The 12,763-nt window shown below is 47.1% G+C and overlaps 1 protein-coding gene across 6 annotated transcripts in view; it reads left to right on the top strand.

Annotated features, from left to right (window-relative positions):
- LOC119401738 (eye-specific diacylglycerol kinase) overlaps positions 1–12,763 on the top strand; it is a 604,253-nt gene that overhangs the window by 550,428 nt on the left and 41,062 nt on the right. The window contains exon 1 of one of the 6 annotated variants that reach the window (XM_037668683.2): positions 8,275–8,569. The exons of 4 other annotated variants lie outside the window; for them this stretch is intronic. In XM_037668683.2, the coding sequence (XP_037524611.1) occupies positions 8,379–8,569 (191 nt within the window). In that variant the 5' untranslated portion in view covers positions 8,275–8,378. Of the gene's footprint in view, positions 1–8,274; positions 8,570–8,597; positions 9,299–12,763 lie in introns of those variants that run through there. One more of the 6 variants, XM_037668686.2, reaches the window with a different exon arrangement.

Raw genomic sequence — 12,763 nt, 5'->3', positions numbered from 1 at the left:
AGTGTAGCAAAAAAAAAAAAAATCAAAGGACACCTTTTTCTTAGTGTGCACTGCGCAAGCACGAACGCAGGAAGAAGAAAAACAAACAGGAAAGACATGGAAGTCTGCGCTATTTCCTGTCTGTCTTTCTTCTTCCGACCTTCGTGCTTACGCAGTACGCCACCCGATGTTTTAAAGCGCTTTCCGCTAGCAGGGGCACCAAAAAGGCACGCGCTTTCCGTTACGATTAGCAAACGCCGCTCTGCCCGTGTCGCTGCTCGCTTAGATACCTGACTTTGAGATGAAAGATTAATTCCTTAGCCTAAAGCTTTTCATTCCCGGTGCAGGAATGCGTTGCAACTGCGGCTGGTGGCTGACTGCGATGCATGTCATGTGCGCTACTTCCGGGAAAAAAAAGAAAAGAAACGATGCTCTCTCCGGCATTCATTAGCGTGCCCTATATGCTCAACCGTAGAAGAGCAACCTAAATAATGAAGTGTCTACGCTTTCGAAATCCGCGCGCGCACACAAGTTACGTATGCGCGCACGGATTACCTCAGCGCAAGAACAGCTGTTTTTGTGCGGAGGTAATCCCCGACTGACCTGAAAGGCGTTGGATTATAGGAATAGCTGAAGGGCTTTTCTGAGATAAAGACTTGGTGACCAATATAACTAAAGGTAAAGAACGCATCCGAAACGCGATGGCCCGTGTAGAATAACGACTTTGGCTAACGACTAGACCATGCACGCAGCAAAGCAACTCACTGACTCAGTTAAAACGTCCTGTTGAAACCATCAATAATGATTGCTAGACACAGCGTTAATGTTTGCTCTTAAATTACTCTAGAATCCCGTTGACGAGCATTTCATATTAACCACGTGAACAAACCAATAGTCGGATACAGCTTAAGAAGTTCGGAGAGGCCCCGCCCAGACGACCGAAGCGCGGCAACCGATCGCCTTCGGGACTAAAGATATAGTCCCGCTCATCCAGTCGGCAATGTTCTCCGAAGGCGGGGTCACCAGCCGTCCGGCTCTTGACGTCAGTCTGGAATGCGCGCCCATTGGTGGAGGCTTGTGTGCCTCCACCAATGGGCGCGCATTCCTATGAGGAGGAAATGCCGCAGACTTATAAAGTTGTATCCGACTATAGTACAAACACCAGACCCATCTAGCTCTATATTAGGTTACAACCTTAAGAAATTAAGGCAGGTTCGCATTTGTGGTGCCCAGCTTGAAGGAAGTGCGGAGCTGGGCAGCCTTCTTTGTTTCTCTTTAGTTTTCGCTTTCTTCTTTCTTTCTTTCTTTCTTTCTTTCTTTCTTTCTTTCTTTCTTTCTTTCTTTCTTTCTTTCTTTCTTTCTTTGTCTCTCCGTTTTTCGGTCTTTTTTCTCTATTTCTGTTTTCGCGGCGGTGTAGCGCTTACGGTGCTCGCCTGCTGAGCCGAAGGTCGCGGGTTCGATCCCGGCTGCGACGGTCGCGTTTCGATGGACGCGAAATGCTAGAGACATGTGCTGTGCGATGTCAGTGCACGTTAAAGAACAGATGGTCAAAATTTCCGGAGCCCTCCGCTACGGCGTCTCTCATAATCATATCGTGGTTTTGGGACGTAAAACCCCAGATATTATTATCTACGGTATTTATTTATTTCTCTCTCACTCTATTTATTTCCCTTTCTTGCTCTTTCTATTCTCTTCCTCTTTCTTTCCATTCTCTCTATCTCTCTATTTTTTTCTTTCTCTTTCTTTTATTCTCTCTTCTTTACTCTTTCCTTCTCTTTTCACTGTTAAAAAAATTGGCCGCGTATCTGCGTGCTTCGCTGCAAATGTCGTGTAAAGACGATAGAACAGGCGCTGTGTGAGATATGGACGCCATCTGGCAATACGTCGGGAAACATGAGTGCTGTGTTGCGTGCTGGTAGTGCCGGCGCAGCAGCAGGCGAAGACCTTTGCAGAGAAACGTCCGCACTCAGCGAGTACTCTCCACACACTCTTTTATTTACACGTCGCCTGGGTAAAACAGGAACGCCAGAGCGGCGCCCACAACCGGCAGCCTGAAGGCCGCCCACAACGCTGCTTTTTCATTTTTTAAATATTTTTTTTCACCTTCTTGGCCTTCTCGAAACTAAAGTTTTTCAACACCAACCCATGGCATTCGTACAGTGCAATACAGAACCGAAACCGAAACACAACAATGAGCTCGTGCGAAGGGCACGGAGGAAGGCAAATTTCAGCGCAGTCGCATTTTCATCTTTGTTGAAACAGCGCTCACTAGACGACGAGGAAGTAAAAGAAGGCACAGGACAGGCAGCGCCTGTCCTGTGCCTTCTTTTACCTCGTCGTCGTCTAGTGAGCGCTGTTTCAACAAAGATGAACGCATACCAACTCGCTCAAGCTTCCATTCTTATGCATTTTCAGCGCAGCTTAAGAAACTAGGGTCCTTAAAATTACGTATGTATGCATTTTCTATTAAAGGAACACGCCACCTAATACTTACCTAGCGATGTTGCACCTCAGATATGCATGATATTTACTTTTTGATCGACAACGTTCACAAGTATGAACAGCCGTACCAGTTCAAGACGGCTGGCCCTTGGGCAAGTGGTTCAACTTTGGCCGAGTGGCTGAATCGAGGGACGTGCCGACAAACAGAAAGACAGACAGACCAAAATTTCTGCGTTTAAGTTCCCCAAGAAAGACTATCGTCTTTAAAAGTGTCAGCTCCGCCTACAGCCATCACTGCCCCTCCCACAGTGAATTTGCACAGATGTCGCCACCCAATAGCGCTTACTTATTTTCGTGACGTGTTTTAAAGACGATAGTCTTTCTTGGGGAACTTAAACGCAGAAATTTTGGTCTGTCTTTCTGTCTGTCTTTCTGTTTGTCGGCACGTCCCTCGATTCAGCCATTCGGCCAAAGTTGAACCACTTGCCCAAGGGCCAGCCGTCTTGAACTGGTATGGCTGTTCATACTTGTGAACGTTGTCGATCAAAAAGTAAATATCATGCATATCTGAGGTGCAACATCACTAGGTAAGTATTAGGTGGCGTGTTCCTTTAATAGAAAACGCATACATACGTAATTTTAAGGACCCTAGTTTCTTAAGCTGCGCTGAAAATGCATAAGAATGGAAGCTTGAGCGAGTTGGTATGCGTTCATCTTTGTTGAAACAGCGCTCACTAGACGACGACGAAGTAAAAGAAGGCACAGGACAGGCGCTGCCTGTCCTGTGCCTTCTTTTACTTCGTCGTCGTCTAGTGAGCGCTGTTTCAACAAAGCTGAAAATGCGACTGCGCTGAAATTTGCCTTCCTCCGTGCCCTTCGCACGAGCTCATTGTTGTGTTTCGGTTTCGGTTCTGTATTGCACTGTACGAATGCCATGGGTTGGTGTTGAAAAACTTTAGTTTCGAGAAGGCCAAGAAGGTGAAAAAAAATATTTAAAAAATGAAAAAGCAGCGTTGTGGGCGGCCTTCAGGCTGCCAGTTGTGGGCGCCGCTCTGGCGTTCCTGTTTTACCCAGGCGACGTGTAAATAAAAGAGTGTGTGGAGAGTACTCGTTGAGTGCGGACGTTTCTCTGCTTCAGCGCTTCGCGCCAAACCGCGTTTTCGGGCTGGCTGGCGTCCCCGCCGGTCGCGTTGGTCACCGCCGGTCTTCGCCTGCTGCTGCGCCGGGACTACCAGCACGCAACACAGCACTCATGTTTCCCGACGTATTGCCAGATGGCGTCCATATCTCACACAGCGCCTCTTCTATCGTCTTTACACGACATTTGCAGCGAAGCACGCAGATACGCGGCCAATTTTTTCATTTAGTGTTCTTACCCATACAAACACACATTTGTGTCGCTGGTTTCATGTCGGAAACTTTAGCAACCTGGTACATTTCTTCAGGGATTCGCTGCTCATCGCTGCTCAGCCAAACGTAACGTACAGGTAATGCCGACGAACCTTTAACTCTTAAATATGCGTAGTATTTACATTAACCAGGAAAAAGTACTTACGGTTCGGGCGGAAACCATGGCTACCACGACCGTCTTTCACAGGCGAAGGTCAACCGTGCCGTGGTTCTGAGAGCGGAGCCAACATTTTTTTTCATGTAACCGAGGAGGTTTAAAAAAATTACATCTCCCGCTAAAGGGGACCATGAGGCGATGCGAAGCCGGAGCACTTGCACGATCGCGTTCCGTTGGCGTTCGCTGGGCATGCTACCGACACCTGTTTTTTTGTGTAGCGGCCGTGCTACCGACCTCGCGTCGTGGTACGCGAAGAGGAACGCTACGCGCGTCGTGTCTTCCCTCTAGCCTGGCCGTTAATTCTCACATGGCGTTCGGGGAACGTCGGCAGGCGCGCGAGAGAGAGGCAGCGTAGGAGAGGAGAGAGAGGGGGAGGGGACGCGCATGCGCTGGCCCTCATCGCGGCGCTGCGCAGGAGAGAATTTCGGCATGTCGAGCCCGCATTTCAGAGAAGCCAACCGAGGCAAGCGCTGGACTGAACGCGCGCAACGCTCTGCCATTTGAAGGAGAGCAGACTAGAGGAGGACAGTAGCGTATGCGCCGTGAGAACAGAAGCGAGAACGCAGGAGAAGCGCAAGCAGGTGCTGGTAGAGAAGTGGAGAGAGTAACGCTAGCTGTTGGAGAAAGGGAACGAGGAGAGTCCCGCGTGCGTAGTGTGAGTGCGGACTACCACGCTGCGTGTGGATGACCACGCCGCGTTACATACCCCCGAGCAAGAGATACTTCGCATCTAAAAAATTACACCATCTCCCACCAAAGGGAACCATGTGGGAATGCGAAGCGGCGCATGGGTCGACTTAAAGTTGCGTTTATCACAGGCACCTTGCCCGATGTTAACGCGCCCTTGCAAATGGAGCCAACCATGAATTCACTGTAGTTGCTGTTGCTGTTACTCGTCCCGAACTCTTGTTGGAGCACGCCACGCGGGTTCATCGCGCGTCTGCAGAATCTTGTTCCCCGACGCCATCACGTGATTGCTGAGAGAGTGTAAGGGGAAGAGGCCACAGCGTCTTACCCAGGCCCTTACACAGGCCCTTACACAGGCCCGAACGCGCTCCTCACTGTAGCGGAGCTGCATTTAGCTTGGGGTTTTGAACTGCACCAACAGCTACACAAGAACGACATTAGCGCTGGATATTTTTTCAACCTCCTTGGTTGTAACTGAGTGATCTTGAAGGCGAGTATACATCGCCTTTGGAAGCAAGAGGGATGACGCTGGCATCGCAGGCTCCCACTGCGCATGCGCGGAACGAGCCTGCGAATCATGGAGGCAGGAGTACAAAAACTAGGAAAGAGCTTAAAACGATATTATCCGTGCCTAATCGGGATGAAAATACGCAGCAGAAACCATGAGAGATCGCTGTGATGGAGAGCGATATTACTTTCATTTTTGTCTCACTTAGCTGCAATAAAGCCATCATCGCTTTTATAACTTAAGGCACCTAAATACTTAATGTTTGTACCCCTCCTCATTTAGTATAGGATACAATTTCGTAGTCAATTGTTCGAATCGCGCGATTTTCATGAAATCTTGGTAAAAGTCCTTGCTGAAGAGCTTTGAGAAATTGGTTCCTACTTGTGAAGAATAAAAAACAGTTGAGACTTTGGAGTCAGTTTATTTTCGAAGTATCGTTATTCAGACGAATGATAGCGTGCACTCATTTCTGCGGCTTGCAGGCGCTCATTTCCTTTTTACATTCTGTTGCATTCGGGGGCGCACATGCGAAAGTCGGTTAACCGACTTTACATGTGCACCTGCGCATTTCAGTATATGCACAAAAAAAATTATATAGTGCATGTTCGGTAACGTTTTAATTCTTCGAATCTTTTGCAAGTGGGAAAACCGAAAAAAAAAAACAAATGAAAAGGTCTGTTGGCAGCATAAATTAACAGTATTAAAATGATGACACACCCTTGTGGTAAGTTATTCTTAAAACACTGAAAAATTGGGGCAGCTTGTAATAAGTCGCGCAAGCCTGGGTCACAGCAGAACTGGTGGGCGTCTAGCTTGTCCTGGCTTGGCTAGGTTTTTACCCTCTCACCTCTCTCTTTCCAACCACTTGCTATACTATACTACTATACTATGCATCGCTATGCTGGCTCTCTTTAGGGGCGAAGCTCCTTTGGGTGTGGGTCTGTCCCTCCTCTGTAGTATGTAGTGGTGGTAGTAGTAGGTAGCCACCTCTAGTTCTTGGATTGTTCACTAGACGGCGCTGTCATAGCCACCTCTAGTTCTCAGGAAGATCCCTAGATGGCGCGGATGCACTCGCTGCGTTGCAGATGCGTGCTCTAGTCCCCCCCCCCCCCCCCTCTCTCTCTCGCCTCGCGAGACCGACGCAGGCGTCTGCTAACGAGTTTTAGTGTCTGCTAACGAGTTTCTTGATTGAAAAAACCGACTGCTCGCGCTGCACAACCGTTCACTGACCACCCCGTATATATAGGCACTGGATTTTGACCTCCGAGGTAGTGCCTGTGTGAGATTTCTCCTGTGCGTGATTAAACAATAAAAATTCACAGCGTACATGTAAAATTAAAGTGAGCTGCAAGTCGCCATGACTCTCATCGGCCCTTTAGTATAAACGCGCCCGATCTCACGTCGTTGATGATGTACTAGGCAGAATTCACGGAAGATTCACATACTTCGCGTGTCATTGGTGGAAGGCAATCGTCCGATTTAGTGCGGCGACGTACGCTAGGGGGACCGTTGTAATGAAGGGACCACGTAAACCAACAGTAGAACAAAAGTTTGATGTTTAATATATACACGGTCTTTCTCACGTGTTTACTTGATCATATACTGGGCGAATTACTCGGAGTATTCACGGTTTACCGATGATTTCCTGCGGAGCGGAGCTTCGCCCCACTCATCATCATTCACCCCGTGGATACGCTGTGGATTTTTTCTATTTTTTGTGTCTTTTTCTTTCTATCTCTTTCTCTCTCTGTCTATGTCTTTCTAACTTTTTCTCTTTCATCGCTTTCTTTCTATCTCTCTCTCTCTCTCTCTCTCTCTGTAGTCCTCCTCTCGCTTTCTATCCTTTTATCTCTTTCTTCCTTTTCTTTCTGTTTCTTTATCTCTCTCTCTCCGTCTTTGTGCTCGCTCTCCCCTCCTCCTTACCCTCACATCTCTCCTCTTACCCTCACTTCCCATTCCGACTCACTTGCTATACTATACTACACACGGCTATGCTATGCGCTAGTGTGCCTGGATAGCCGAATGGTTACGGCGCTCGCCTTCGGATCGTGTGTACGCGGGTTCGAATCTCACCGCGCCGAGAATTGCTTTCTTTCTTTCTTTCTCTCTCTCCCTGTACACGTTCTATGCCGGACAAATTGGCGCACGTGTTCTGGGAGCGAAGCAGAAGATGAAGAGAGCGCGTGTCGGTTCATGATGATAATTTTCTATCTGCGACACACGGCAAACATCAAGCGTAACACCTCTGCTGTAACAACAAAAATAAAAGGTCAAGACCTATTAGTTTTACTTCGAGCAATTCCATTCCCACTAAAATAAGTGGCTGGATCCAAGGCCGTAAATAAGGGCGGGGGGGAGGTTGAGGGGGTTTTGACCCCCTCTGAAATTTTTTCATGCTTTAACTTTTCGGGTGACATTAAAATACTTGCACGCCTTCACAGCGACCACCAGCTGCCCAAGTTAGCCGTTCTACACACAAACACCCCCCGAAAAAAACTCCTGGGTACGGCATTGGCTGCATCCGCCACTGATCATGACAGTATCGAGAAGATAAACGGCACGGAATGCAATACTGGTCACTTCAAGATGTTCCAGTCGCAGCCCGCACGAACAGACGGAAAACGAATTCGTGCGGGAGCACATCGCAAAATACAGTGCAGGTGCACCATCGCTTCTGCCTGCGCTTCGACGATCTAGTGATTGTAGCGCCGTAGCGCCTCTAGCGTATTCATTAATGGCTCGTACTCGGCCTTGACGGCACGGAAACAGCAACAGACTAGCAGTATATTTAGGAACCATACTACCATACTCCTTGCTCGCCAGCCAGCGGCAGCGCTAGCAACCGACAAAGTCGCAAAGTGTTACACCACCTTTTATGTATGTTCATATATGTGCTTGTACAAATACACATTTTAAAAATTTAAAGAGGAAGTGTGGGAACAGAGGGTTGAAATTTTTCCTCCTTTCTGGCTAGGCCAATGAACGGAAGCGTTTGTGCCCTCCAAGTTTAGCGAAAACAAGCCCTAGTGCAAGCAACAATGGGAACAACCTCACGAGAAGCAAATCGAAAGCAAAAAAAGACCGCGTGCCGTAAACATGGGCTTCCCCACTTGCAGCGCGCATGGTACGCTTCGGCTCAGCGCACACATATCAAGTACTTTCGTGCGTTACGTGTCCGGGTGACGTTGTCATGCCATGAACTGTCCGGCCAAGATTGACCGAAAGTGCTGCTGCCGAATAAACCGCAGTCCGCCGCCGATAACGACCGGCGAAGCGGACGCCGCACTCCGTGCCTTTCGGCGCTGGCGTCACGTCGTCGCCAAGGCTGGGATGAATGACCATCCGTGCGGAAAGCAGCGTTTAGAACGATACGTCCTCGACAGCTTGTGAGTGTGTGTGTGTGTATGCCATTCTCGAAACAACCGGTGCACGGCGCAGGTGTTCGCGTTTTCTAGTCTCGCCGTATTCCGAAGCTCCGTTCAAATGCCGGTTCCTGGTTCTGCGACGATGTTTGACCTTCAAGCCAGGATCCGTTGCTAAGGAGCCGTCGTCTTTAATAGCTTCGCTTACGAAAGGGCGCTTGAATGAAACGTCCTTCGCCTGCGATGACAGAAAAAAAAAAAGAGCAATTAACGGGTGTCGGTTTAGTTGTGCAATCGCAGAAAACGTGTCGTACGGAGGCAAGAGACCACGGAGCGTATACACCCGCGTATTCACCGCACGACAGCACTTGCATCTTGCGTAAAACAGGAAAAAAAAAAAGTGGTCGTTCGAGGTGTTTGCTTTTGTGTGCGCGTCTGTGTTTGACAGCCCGGAATGGAGCAGCAAGCGGATATCGCCTTTCGTAATGATAGCGGTGACGCGTCCGCTTGTGTGTGCGCGAAAACTGCCGACGCCGACGATTTGAGGCTACTATGTAGTACCGCCAGTACCGCTTTCTAAAGTGTGCTAAGCGCTTGTGCGTGTGTTGTACCTCTTGTTCCGTGGCCTACCCCCCTACGTGTGATATGCCATCATTTCGGTCGTATGTGGGAGCAAGTTCATCGTTTGGGAGTAGCCTCGGCTGCTCCGGTTGCTACGCTCAAGAACAAGTGCCTTTTGAAAGCGAGAAAAAAGTAAGAGTTGGTCCGATCGATTGCAGCATAGAGTGGGCTTAACCGCATTTGTTTGTAGTGCTGTCTCGATAAATAAAGCAGGTGCCTGTAACCGCTCACGTTGCAACGCGTTCATGCTGAGGCGATTCGTATCGCAATGCGTATCGTATGCTGTTGGATCAGCTGATGCTGTATGCTGTTGAATCAGACGATGTTTGTTGTCACACAGGGTGGCTAAGATTTCAGTATTTGTATGTTGTAAGACATCATAACATCGAGGGATGTTCAGCGCTGGTAACCCAGTTAAGCGATCATGCGAACTGTAGCGCATTCGTGTTGTGGCGACTCATACCGCAAATGGGAGGTAATTTTGTATGCTTTTGAGTCAGGTGATGTTTGTTACCACACAGGGTGTCTTAAGGTTTCAGTATTTGTATATCGTAAGACATGATCGTGTTGAGACATGATTCAGTAGCACCAACCTAGAAGGCATCACGCAAACTGAAACATGTACCCTTCATTACGCCTCCTATGTGCTTGGCATTGTGTAGGGGGTAAGGTTGTGATTACAGTTTTATGTGCAGTCGTGAACGATATGAGATGGAACACTGAAATTAACTTTCAAAGGTCTTACAGCTAAACGCAGTTTGCAAGTGCAAAAATGTCCATAACACTAAATGCTCAAACGGAAAGGTATCTCTTGTTACATACGTCACATTCGTGACGGTACAAGTAATCGTTGATTGAACATAAATTTGTTGTTCACTCTCACATTGCTTACGACTTTACATTCAGGGCATATTATGGCATACAGCATAGTATGTGCAGCGTTTTACAGAGCTGATAGGCGGGCGAGTTGGAACTTATCCATCTTTGCGCAGCGCACAAAATTGACAAGTGCCTTGTCAATTTTGACAAGTGTCTTGTCAGTTTTGTGCGTTGCGCAAAGATGGGTTTTACAGAGCACTTGCTAATTTGTAAATGAATCGGTGTATGCATAATAGTGGTATACCAAAGAAACATTGCCACATTTTCCTTAACTGATAGTGTAAAGCATTCGTTGCAACTTTATCATAACATACAGTCCTTTTACGATCTTTCCTTCGATAACAACACTCGCACAACATTTTTAAAAAACAATGTAGTTGGAAAAGGGGGTCGCAAGATTTCGCTAGCTGTTTTGCTCTAATATTCAGGAACAAGCTAAAGCAGCCTGTTAATGCCTCATAGGCTTCCATTGTATGACTACATGCTATCAGAAATGAAGCCGCGCTGCACCCCTTTTCTGCGGTGCGGTCTCTGACCAAGTGTGCCACGGCTTCTGTTATGTACAGAGAGCACAGCTAATTTCCCGTGTTATTTGTGTCCACTCCTTTGTGCTATGACAACTTGCTTTCCCTGAACCGACCAACTGGCCAGAGTTAATTTTTCGTCTTTTCTGAAGTTAATCTGAACATGTCATGGTAGCCTTCTGAGTGAAAAAAAAAAAATCGCCACGCCCTGTAGGTATTCTGCCCCTTGAAAAAAGTCGGGCCTACAGTCAGGTGGTCACATGTCTAGCCACCCATGAGGGGCACTTGCAGGGCTTAGAGACTGTTGTCAATCTCAGGGGCTAGCAAAAACAGAGTGATTTGATGCAGCGGTTATGCAGCTTCTCACCCCTTATGGAACAGCTTGGTGTTTATGCAGTTAAATGAAACCCACCGACGTGTTAGCGCTAGTTGATGCAAAAAGCATTGAATACTTACGATTAGATTGAGGTCAATGCTGCGTGCTGCAGCTGATTGTCACAACAATGCTTTGAAGACCATGCATACGACGAGTGGGTTCTTTCAGGGGGCACAAAGACAGGGAATATATGCGTTGTGCTTTGAATATGCTTGCTCTTAGGGGGCAAAGAGAGGGGGAGGTGGGGTCAGGTGCAAATTCTAGAGGGGCAGTTGCCCCCCGCACCGCCCCTGCGTTCAGTTAACACTTATTGTTCACGAAAGTTGCCGAAACAGATCTGGGTCTCTGTTGCTCCTTTCTGTCCTCTGTATTAAATTATTTAGTGCTGTATGCATCATCATGAAATACCGACGAACATAGTCTCACACTTTGCTTCAGACCTGTGTCACCAGGTTCATATAAGTAGCACGTCTTCAAAAAAGAGAACCTGAAGCAGGCTCCATATCTTATTTTTAGAGTACAAATATTAATGACTCCTAATTTTTTCCCACAGATCTATGTTGCGAATTGTTCTGGCCAAGGTTTAGAGAGGAATAGCTAAATGTGTGATAAACGTTGAGGAAATGAAATGTCTGGAGATACCTGTCCATTCATTACCGCACAACTTGCCCTAGCCAACAACGCTGATAACTTCTGTGGTCATCTTCCGTGGTTGTATAGAAATGTTGGAGTGTGCCGTCTTTGATTACTTCGAAATCCGTCATAGTGAAAAAGCCTCGAGCGTGCAGCAGTTCATGCGAAGCGTGGATCGCTGGGCTGGTTGGTTTGATCTTCTGATGGGATTGAAACAGCGTGTAGGATGATGATAAAAAAACACCAGAACAAAGCACTGTGATCTTGGTTCTGTTATTTTGAAATCCTGTGCATTATTCCTTCCTGTGCATTGTTGATAAAGGGACACTAAAGAGAAACAATGAATCGGCCTAGATCGATAAATTGTGCTCTGAGAACTCTAATGTTGTTAATTTCGCCATCATAGTTTTATTAATAGAAGAGAAAATCAAGTACAAAGTTTCATTTTTAAATTTCGCGCCAAAATCTCCCCACGTGACGTCACGCATTTCAAAGTGTATTTACCGTATTTTGGCGCCATTGGCTCAACAAAATTGCCCCACACTTGGTATGTTAAGTCTATGGCCCCCTCAAAGGACAATGTACTTCATTTTTACCGATTAGGAACTACATAGTCCCTAGTAGGCGCCGTCAGAACATGTGACGTCACGACGAATGGTGCGGAAACTTCAAGGTGGCGTTGCCACCCACATTTTGTTCTTGCATGTTTTCTCGCTTACTAAGCATCTTCTCGCAGCAAGTGTCGTGTTTTTGGTATTGGGGAAAAGTACTTTACTAATATAAGAAAAATCGTTTTGCTCTTTCATGTCCCTTTAATGCATTCATCCTATGTTCAACCCTCCAAGTTGTGTCGTTTTAACTCCATTATTGGGCTCAACATGAAATTGCCTTTTCTTCCCTTCTACAGCACAAATAGATGGTGAACCTGAACTTTACCAGAAAACTACAGTACCTCATAAATGAACTGAAAAGACTTACAAAGCCAAATTGATTTATATAGCGCTAAATGGAACTGATATCCTGATGTGAGCAGGTCTTGCTTGAATGTCCATCTGGTGTTCTGCTACTCCATGCCTCTGCCAACACTTTATCACAATAAACATTGGGGCGTCTATTGTTGATAAGCCCACTCTTTCACTCTCTCTCGAGATGGTCAAGGCAACATGATGCAATCTCCACAGATAG

This window comes from Rhipicephalus sanguineus, chromosome 8, assembly GCF_013339695.2.
Source record: "Rhipicephalus sanguineus isolate Rsan-2018 chromosome 8, BIME_Rsan_1.4, whole genome shotgun sequence".
Classification (NCBI taxonomy): domain Eukaryota; kingdom Metazoa; phylum Arthropoda; class Arachnida; order Ixodida; family Ixodidae; genus Rhipicephalus; species Rhipicephalus sanguineus.
Note: the sequence above shows the minus strand (reverse complement) of the source record. Positions and strands in the feature narration are given on the sequence as shown.